The sequence below is a fragment of the Macaca thibetana genome, chromosome X (genome assembly GCF_024542745.1).
Source record: "Macaca thibetana thibetana isolate TM-01 chromosome X, ASM2454274v1, whole genome shotgun sequence".
Lineage (NCBI taxonomy): Eukaryota > Metazoa > Chordata > Mammalia > Primates > Cercopithecidae > Macaca > Macaca thibetana.
Window position 1 is genome coordinate 99,632,694 of NC_065598.1, and position 10,410 is coordinate 99,643,103.

Genomic DNA, 10,410 nt, shown 5'->3' on the forward strand with positions numbered 1-10,410 from the left:
TGAGACAAAGTACAGAAAGTGCTTAGCATAGCACCTGGTATATAAGTTGCTCCATAAGTTATATTAGTAGTTTCATTTTTAAAAAATGAGATCAGGTAATTTATAGATTCAATGCCATCACCATTAAGCTACCAATGACTTTCTTCACAGAATTGGAAAAAACTGCTTTAAAGTTCATATGGAGACAAAAAAGACCCCGCATTGCCAAGTCCATCCTAAGCCAAAAGAACAAAGCTGGAGGCATCACACTACCTGACTTCAAACTATACTACAAGGCTACAGTAACCAAAACAGCATGGTACTGGTACCAAAACAGAGATATAGACCAATGGAACAGAACAGAGCCCTCAGAAATAATACCACACATCTACAGCCATCTGATCTTTGACAAACCTGAGAGAAACAAGAAATGGGGAAAGGATTCCCTATTTAATAAATGGTGCTGGGAAAATTGGCTAGCCATAAGTAGAAAGCTGAATCTGTATCTTTTCCTTACTCCTTATACGAAAATTAATTCAAGATAGATTAGAGACTTAAATGTTAGACCTAAAACCATAAAAACCCTAGAAGAAAACCTAGGTAATACCATTCAGGACATAGGCATGGGCAAGGACTTCATTTCTAAAACACCAGAAGCAATGGCAATAAAAGCCAAAATTGACAAATGGGATCTAATTAAACTAAAGAGCTTCTGCACAGCAAAAGAAACTACCATCAGAGTGAACGGGCAACCTACAGAATGGGAGAAAGTTTTTGCAATCTACCCATCTGACAAAGAGCTCAAGAACATACAGAGAACTCAAACAAATTGACAAGAAAAAAACAACCCCATCAAAAAGTGGGCAAAGGGTATGAACAGACAATTCTCAAAAGAAGACATTCATACAGCCAACAGACACATGAAAAAATGCTCATCATCACTCGCCATCAGAGAAATGCAAATCAAAACCACAATGAGATACCATCTCACACCAGTTAGAATGGCAATCATTAAAAAGTCAGGAAACAACAGGTGCTGGAGAGGATGTGGAGAAATAGGAACACTTTTACACTGTTGGTGGGATGGTAAACTAGTTCAACCATTGTGGAAAACAGTGTGGCGATTCCTCAAGGATCAAGAACTAGAAATACCATTTGACCCAGCCATCCCATTACTGGGGATATACGCAAAGGATTATAAGTCATGCTACTATAAAGACACATGTACACGTATGTTTATTGCAGCACTATTCACAATAGCAAAGACTTGGAATCAACCGAAATGTCCATCAGTGACAGACTGGATTAAGAAAATGTGGCACATATACACCATGGAATACGATGCAGCCATAAAAAAGGATGAGTTTGTGTCCTTTGTTGGGACATGGATGCAGCTGGAAACCATCATTCTCAGCAAAGTTTCGCAAGAACAGAAAACCAAATACCACATGTTCTCACTCATAGGTGGGAATTGAACAATGAGATCACTTGGACACAGGAAGGGGAGCATCACATACCGGGTCCTATTGTGGGGAGGGGGTAGGGGGAAGGGATAGCATTAGGAGATATACCTAATATAAAGGACGAGTTAATGGGTGCAGCACACCAGCATGGCACATGTATACATATGTAACAAACCTGCACGTTGTGCACATGTACCCTAGAACTTAAAGTATAATAAAATATATATATATATATATATATATACAATTTTAAAAGTCAAAAAAATTAGATAATAGGAATAAAGGCACGATTACAATTAAATTGTTCTAAAGGCTGCAATTGGTCTAATGAACTGGGTCATCTGCAGAATGCATTTTGGACTGCTTGTTTGGAAGGCAGCAAAGAAGAGTTTTCATGGGCTTTGGTGTTTGACATCCCTGGCCTGCAGTCTCAGTGCCTCCACTTACAAGTTGTGAAGCCTAACACAAGTTACGTAACATCCCTGAAATTCAGTTTCCCTGTCTGCAAAATGGGATACAATGGCTGTCTCAACAGGGTTACTGAGAAGCTTAAAAGAGATAACAGATAGAAAGTTCCTGGCACAAAGGAGGCAGGCAGCCAAAGGCAGCTATTATTGTTTCAGCTGAAAGCTTTATCTCCAAACCTTCAAGCCTTTAAGGTTTATTTTTTGAAATTAGAAAATGTGGTCTCATTAGAGCCATCAGTTGGAACACACTCATACACATGAGGCCAGAGATAGGATATCCTGTATCCAACTTGAGCCAGGTTGCTAATATTCCCCCCATCCCTGCATGAAGAGTCCCTTGCTTTGTTCTAGTAGCCCAACCCTGGCCACTTTACACAATCCATTTCCCATCATTATTTTTGTCAGAGCTCTGAGACCTATTCTTGGTTTTATGTGATTCCATCCCTACCAAGTCCAGCTGCAAATACCTAATTTGGTGATGAAGCCAATTTAAACACTGAACAAGAGTCTTCTGGGAGGCAAGAGTCAGATGTCATGGGACAGGGGAGCAGAAGCAAAAGTCTGAAGGAAACCTAAGAGCTACTGCCAGCATCACCCCTGAGTGTGCAAGGTGAGCAACCTGCCTTATCCATACATCCACACTTTCCACCCTCCACCACCACTACCCCACTGTTCCATCCACAGGCCATGATCCTGAGATGGAAGGTGCTTTATCTCCAAATTTATATTGTTTACTCCAAGGAACTCTAGATCTTGGGGTTGTAAATAAGAGGGTGGAAAGGAGCAAGTGAAGTACCTTGGCAGACTGAAGATGAAGCCAACAGCAGCTGAAGGGCATCAGACTGTTTACTTGCTTCTAAACATCAGGAGTCAAGAACAGGCCCCACAGGAGCCTCCTAGCCACACTATACAAAAAGGAAGTAATACCTGCTCTCTAAGTCAGGGAAAAATGGAGCAGGTTTTCCAGCCACTGCCTTCACGGCCATTCACTTTGGACAACCCTGCATGCCGTTTCCATGGAGTTGCTCCTTCTCTGGGGCCAGTGATGCCAAATCCAGCAAAGGAGAAGTCCCCTGAAGAGCTCACAGAAGGGCAACCTAGCAACCTGTCCTTGAGCCAGGAAATGAAAGAGCTATATCAGCAACAGAGAGCTGTGGTTTGGGGGTTAGGTTAAATGGGGTTTTATTTCTCACACTTCTTTGTCAAGCATGGCTTGAAGAAGGAAGATGTTATGACAGACCCATTTGAAAATCTGCAAAGCTGTGGACTCAGAAGAATGTACGGAGTCCAGATTCTTTGCTAACAATTCCAGGAAGGACCGCGGGTAGGAATCTGTGCTCTGGAGTTACATTTCATGACAGATATGCCATGGACAGATACACTGATAACAGGCCCATTTACTCATAACCTTCAGCATCACGTGGTGGTGTTTAGAACAGTGGTTCACGAATCTCTCTACACCTCAGAATCAACTATAGGGCTGGTTAAAACTACAAATCACACTCTTCATGCCTAGTCCTAGTACATCAAAATCCCCCAGGGGTAAGGCCCAATAAGCTGCATTTATAACAAGCTCTCCAAAATGGTTCGGAGGCAGCCCACCTTGTACTCACACTTTGGTTAATAGCATGAGTTCTGGATTCAGAGACTTGGTTCAAATTTTGGCTTCACCTTGTATTTTCAGATAAATCATTTTACCTCTCTGAGCCTGGCCTCTTTGGGGTCACAAAGGGCTGTAGAAATAATGTTGCTTTTAAAAAAAACAGGCAGCTTGTGTTAAAAAAACAAAAAAGCAAAAGAAAAAAAGAAAAAAAGATTAATAATAATAAAAAAAGAAACAAGAAAGAAAAGTGTCAAAAAGAGTTTCCTCTTCTGTACAATGGGCACCATAAAGGTTGCCTTCATCTTCCCTCAGCCCTGTCCCCACTACCTCCTCACCCCCTCCCTCAGCACTATCATCACCTTGAGACTGCTGTTGAGATGGTTTGAGACTACCTGTGCAAAAATACTCTCCAGGCAGCGCTGCAGGGCAAAGAATTAGCATCTAGAGAGCAACATACAGGTGCTAGGTTGGATGCTGTAACTTATTTGCTGCAGGATACAGGCCAAAACGAGTAACCTCTCTCTCTCTGGCTCAGTTTCTTCATCTGTGAAATGGAGATAACGGTTCTTGCTCACCAATTCTATGCAATCCCAAATTGGTCCTCCCATCCTGGCCTTGGTTTTTCTCCACTATCCCTTAATCTGACAGAACAGAGGAGTGTTGGCAAGGGGCAGCCTTTGAAGTCAGACATGTTGACTTGGGTGTCAGCTCTTAGCTCTGCACTTCCTAACTGTACTGCCTGGGTGCTTCAGTCCTTTCCTGTTAAATGGGTACGCTGCTACCTCCTTCACAGGGCTGCTGAGAAGAGGAAAGGAGATGTCCATGCAGGCGCCTCTGCACACAAAAAGCACTCAGTAAACGCTGTTTCCCCCCTTCCGCCTATACAAAGGTGAGGAACTCTCATTGTTCACTTGGTTTCTGTCCCACCTCGTGTTTAAGGCATCCGGTCTCAAAGCCGGGAGGAGAGCCGAGGTGGAAGGGGATAGGGAGAAGGGAAGCGATGGGGTAGCAGCAAACTCACGGATGAAAGGGAAATGGGCCCAGTCCGTGCTTCCGAGCTGCACTTGACGCCGTGCCGGCTCCCGCGCCTGTCTGCCGCAGCCCCCGCCCTCCCGCACCCCCTTCTTGCTAGCAGTAGCTTCGGGGCCGGAGGCTGCGCGGGGAGGCCGCCCCCTCGCCCCGCTGATTGGCCGCGTCGCCCGGCTCGTCACGCTCTTTTGTCTCAATGGGCAGAGACTGAAAGCAACCGCTGCTGCCCGGAGGGCCGAACTGGAGGGTGGGAGCAGCCTTGGCTGCCTTGGGAACCGCGCTGCCTCAACTCGGCTACCCCTTGCTGGGCGGTCATGCGAAGCACTCGCTAGATCTGGCAGCCCCGGGTCGCTTAGCGGCCGAGGAGGCGCCAGAGATACCGTTCCCCTGCAGAGCTACGGGGACCGGAAGGCAAAACAGAGCTGTCGACGCGGGAGCACATGCTGCCTACCAGTGGAGCGCAGGTAAAGAAAGAGCGCGCGATTGCCCGGCGCGGAGAGGGGTGGGGGAAGCCCCGCCAGGACTGGGCGGCGCCTGGCTTGGAGAATCAGTAACTGCGAGGCAGGGGATGGAGCATTCCCTTGGCCTGGTTGCGCTGAGGAAGGAGTTGTGGTTCATCTGGATGCTGCCAACTGGGTAGGATTTAGGATTTGCCTGGATTAAGGTGGGTCGTGGTGTTGTCGGAGATCGGGGGTGTTGTCGGGCATCGGGGGTGGGGGTGTGTTCGGGGAGGTGGCAAGGGGCGGGAGGAAACGATCGCAAGCTGTCTTGAACCCCTTTTGCATCTCCTCCTCTCTTCCTGGGAAGGAATATGGGGGTGGGAGGTTATCCAACTTCCAGTCTCTTTCTCCCTGGCAGGTCATCAAAGCCAAATCCGAACTTGGATTCTGTGCGGCGGATTGCAGAGCTGGTAGGGCGAGGGTCTCCCGGAGGAAATGTAAGGCGGGGTGGGGATGGGGGCAGGAGGCACTTTGGCTTGCGTTCAGAAGATGGGAGAGGGAATTTTCCGCCTGGTGACAGTGAAGCTGGTGGAGAGGAGGTATCAGGTTTTCAGATGAAGCTGCTTCCAATCCTTCCTTTCCCTCCTTCGCGTCACAGTCTTGAGGCCCTGAGGACTGGGACCTGCGACCCCCAGTGGACAAAAGTCGGCTCTACCCCAGAGGTTAATTTTCTCACGGCAGGCACCTGTTGCAGAGGCTGCACGTAAAATAAAGGCGAACGCTAGTTTCCGAGTTCATGTAAGAATCTGAGAAATAACGGGGGAAACGTTGACAAGGGGATGTGATTGAGACCTGAGGCCATGAGGTTAATGGTTTCTTATTACCATAAATCTGTGACCCACAACCATTGAGTTCCGTTTTGAGGGCCCAGTATAAGCTCCAAACACTATGTCATCTAGAATTAGAAGCAACAGTTGTCGCCCCTCCTGGAGTACAGGCAGGAGTGGATGGATGTGGCTCTGAAAAACTACCTACTAGTCCAAGGAAACCTGCTAGCTCTGGAATGTTGTAATTGCCAGTCTCCTGCAGGGTATTGTTAAGGCACTGGGCAGATATAAAATGCACTACAACGTTATTCAGGAAGATCGAGAATGCTACTACAGACTGCTTCCCCACAGCCCACTATCTTATTAACCGTTTTTATTTTCCTTAGAATCCCTACTGAAATACAAGGCAGGCACAGCCCATGAACGTTGCTTTGGAGAATCCTGCAGATAAGGCTTTTCCAAAAAGCGCGAGTATCTTGTTGTATTCAGATACCCTATCGTCGTCAGTCATGGCTAGCATCATTGCGCGTGTGGGTAACAGCAGGCAGCAGAATGCACCTTTGCCGCCTGGGCCCATTCCATGTTGAGGTCTCTCGGGAGGAGTCTCGGTCCTTTCGTGGTCAACATGGCAGAGAGAAACATGAAGTTGTTCTCGGGGAGAGTGGTGCCAGCCCAGGGGAAAGAAACCTTTGAAAACTGGCTGATCCAAGTCAATGGGGTCCTGCCAGATTGGAGTATGTCTGAGGAGGAAAAACTCAAGCGCTTGATGAAAACACTTAGGGGCCCTGCCCGGGAGGTCATGCGTTTGCTTCAGGCGGCCAACCCCAACCTAAGTGTAGCAGATTTCTTGCGGGCCATGAAATTGGTGTTTGGGGAGTTTGAAAGCAGTGTGACTGCCCATGGTAAATTTGTTAACACCCTGCAGGCACTAGGGGAGAAAGCCTCCCTTTATGTGATCCGTTTAGAGTTGCAGCTCCAGAATGCTATTCAGGCTGGCATCCTAGCTGAGAAAGATGCAAACCAGACTGGCTTGCAACAGCTTCTTTTAGGCACCGAGCTGAATAGGGACCTGTGCTTCAGGCTTAAATTTAACCATCTTCTCAGGATGTATGCAAATGCGCAGGAGCGGCTTCCCAATTTCCTGGAGTTAATCAAGATGATAAGGGAGGAAGAGGATTGGGATGATGCTTTTATTAAACGGAAGCGGCCGAAAAGGTCTGGGCCAATAATGGAGAAGGCAGCCAGCCCTGTGGCATTTCAGGGTGCCCAGCCAATAACAATCGGCAGTGCTAACTGTAACTGCAACGTGATAGAAATAGATGATACCCTTGATGACTCCGATGAGGATGTGATCCTGGTGGTGTCTCTGGACCCTCCACTGACACCCACAGGTGTCCCTCCCTTCAGAGGAAGAGCCAGACCTCTGGATCAAGTGCTGGTTATTGATTCCCCCAACAATTCTGGGGCTCAGTCTCTTTCTACCAGTGGTGGTTCTGGGTATAAGAATGATGGTCCTGGGAATATTTGTAGAGCCAGGAAGTGAAAATACACAATCTGCTGTTCATATTGTGGTAAGGAGGGCCACTCAGAAGAAACCTGTGACAATGAGAGCAACAAGGCCCAGGTTTTTGAGAATCTGATCATCACCCTGCAGGAGCTGACACATACAGAGGACAGGTCAAAAGACGTCCCTGGAGAACACAGTGATGCTTTTGAGCCACAGTAAGGATCTAGACCCAGACCTAAATGAGTTCTTAACTGTATTCAGAGTAATGGGAATAACAGGGGAGGAGGGTGGGTTTCTAACTGCATGAATCCACAAAGCAGTTTTCCTTTGGGAAAGAGAAGAGATCTTTCATACCAGCACAGTGGAGGGGAATGGTGTGACCTCTGTCCATGCTCCCTTCTCTGCTGGCTTAAGAGTCTGTTCTCCATGTGTCTATTTCTTTGATGACTTTCTACTTTTTATGAAAGGAGCATCTTTTCAATAAACCTTCAAAAATAAAGGAAGATACAAAAACTAAAGTACAAATTACCTGAAACTCAGCACCCTTTTGTAACCATTGTCAGCTCTTTGGTGAATGTCCTTCCAGATATCTCCCTGTACCTGTGTACCCAGATAGATACATGTATAGATAAGAGTGATCAAATATAAATGCTGTTCTATACTGTGTATTTTTCACCAAATAATATATCTTGTGGACTTCTATGTCAATGAATATATATAAACATCTTATTTCATATCTCTGTGTGATGTTACTTTTAGAAAGATAAAGAAAAATGAAACTAAATATAGAAGCTATAAGTGGGGGTCATACTAGGAGGATGGGTTTTTATCAACCTCATTTATAGGAAAGGAGAAAGGAAACTGAAATGGACTGAATATCTCCCATACAACCCCTTAACACAACTGACCTGTCTCCTAGGTCATAGAGCCAACTCCTGCACCCATGAGTTAATAATGTTCCAATGTTTTCTTCTTGAACATATCATGAGATATCAGATGGGGGACAGCAGGGACAAAAATTGAAAATGGGTATTCCAGAGGCTCCATTCCTGTTTGTATTGGGAAGGGACAACTACTCCTGCCCCATCTCTTGACCTCAGATTAGAGGGTGATAAAAGATGACATGTGACCTCTATCCCCGAGGGTCCCAACTTTCTTGTAGGTACAGTAGTCCCTATCCTCACAAAGAGGTCAAGACTGGCAAGGTGCAGGGAGGAATGATTTCATTTAAGGCAGGGAGTGGAGTGAAATGAATGCAGACCTGAGGACCTGAGGGAGTTTGCCTGGGAGGAAAGAGGGGGCCCCTGGGCTGACGAGACAGGGTGTGCAGCAGCCAGAGCTGGCACCTCAGGGAAAGGAGCACAGAGCTATGTAGGTGGAGGACAGAAGGACAGGGGGAGAGGGGAAGGGGTATGATGGCCAGGCTGGTGGGCTCCCATCTACAGTGACAGGGACAGGAGGCCTGGCAGAAACTGCAGACCCACAGGTTTCACACAGAACCCTGGGCTATGTGGTGGGAGGAGTGGAGGTTGGGACTCTAATTAGGCTAGCAGACCGATGGGGGACAAAAGGGTCTAGGCTGAGTCCCCCAGGGAGGAGTAGAAGCCACACACTGCAAGGAGCCCAATGCAGCCTTCCCAGGGCTGCCAGGCCCAGAATCTGCCTTGGAGTGCTCTCCTTCCAGAATCACCCCCAACTCTGCTCTTCCCTGGTCCCTTTCTCTTGCTTCATCCACATCCCCATAATCCCATTCCTATCCCCACTGCTCCATCCATATCCCCACAATCTCATTCCTATCCTCACTGTTCCATCCATGTCCCCACAATCTCATTCCTATCACCCTGCTCCATCCATATCCCCACAATCACATTCCTATCCCCTCTGCTCAATCCATGTCCTCACAGTCTCATTCATACCCGCCCTGCTCCATTCATATCCCTACAATCCCATTCAGTTCCCTCCTGCTCCATGCATATCCTCACAATCTCATTCAGATCCTTCCTGCTCCATCTGTATCCTCAGTCTCATTCCTATCCCCCTGTTCCACCCATATCCCCACAATCTCATTCAGATCCCCCCTACTCCATGCATATCCCCACTGTCTCATTCAGATCCTTCTTGCTCCACCTGTATCCTCAGTCTCATTCCTATCCCCCCGCTCCATCCATATCCCCACAGTCTCATTCAGATCCCCCCTCCTTCATCCATATCCCCGCAATCTCATTCAGATCCCCCCTGCCCCATCCATATCCCCACAATCTCATTCATATCCCCCCTGCTCCATCCATATCCCCACAGTCTCATTCAGATCCCCCTGCTTCATCCATATCCCCGCAATCTCATTCCTATCCCCCTTGCTCCATCCATTTTCTCACAATTGCACTTTACCACCACTCCCCTTCCCTGGAGCCACACTCACCTCTTGGTGGGGGGAGATGGAGGCTCAGCCTCATGTGCTCTGCCCATCATCACCTCCCCCTCCTCAGCATTCCATGATGGCCTTAAGCCTCAGCCTCCTTAATGCTCATGTCCAGTAGACTGGGAGGGCCCCTCTGCCTCTGACCTTTTAGCTGAGAACTGAGCAGGAGTAAAGGTTCAAGAGACCCACTTTTTGCATCCATCTGGGGCATCTCTGGCCCCTGGCAGCCACCTCCATCTCACCACAGGCGAAGAGGAACCCACCACCCAGGCAGGAGGCAGCTTCATCAAGCCCCCAAAGCCACAGGGTCCCCCAACACTACCAACACTACCCCTTATTCCTTCCTACCTCTCCTGCAATCTATCCTTGGAGGGGATTTGCCCACTCATCTCTCCAAGATTAGAATATAGTTCCACTTCCTGCTCACCTTTTCTCAAATTCAATCTATAAATGCTATTGAATGATTTACCTAGATATGCTGTCATGATTTCTTTCTGAAATCAGGTAGAATGAAAAGAGGAGTAAATGCTACACCTACCCCCACCCTCCTTTTCACTGGAATTAGCTTGGAGGTTCAAGATCATTACTTTGAAACCCTGCTCTGTAATTCATCCCCTTTCCTTCCCCCCTCATCCTGTCCTCTGTTGTGTAAACCTGAAACTGTCTAAATTTTTAC

The 10,410-nt window shown here is 47.4% G+C and overlaps 2 protein-coding genes across 3 annotated transcripts in view; one reads left to right on the plus strand and one right to left on the minus strand.

The window, feature by feature from the left end:
* SLC25A53 (solute carrier family 25 member 53) overlaps window positions 1-10,410 on the minus strand; it is a 58,361-nt gene that overhangs the window by 8,976 nt on the left and 38,975 nt on the right. The window contains exon 1 of one of the 2 annotated variants that reach the window (XM_050775995.1): window positions 4,534-4,602. The exons of the other annotated variant lie outside the window; for it this stretch is intronic. The gene's annotated coding sequence lies outside the window, so the exon portion shown is untranslated. Of the gene's footprint in view, window positions 1-4,533; window positions 4,603-10,410 lie in introns of those variants that run through there. 2 annotated transcript variants of the gene reach the window in all.
* Window positions 4,751-8,042, plus strand: ZCCHC18 (zinc finger CCHC-type containing 18). The gene is given in 3 exon segments (XM_050775971.1): window positions 4,751-5,005; window positions 5,400-6,372; window positions 6,375-8,042. Coding segments are annotated over 2 exon segments (1,305 nt in total). The 5' UTR covers window positions 4,751-5,005; window positions 5,400-6,227; the 3' UTR covers window positions 7,535-8,042.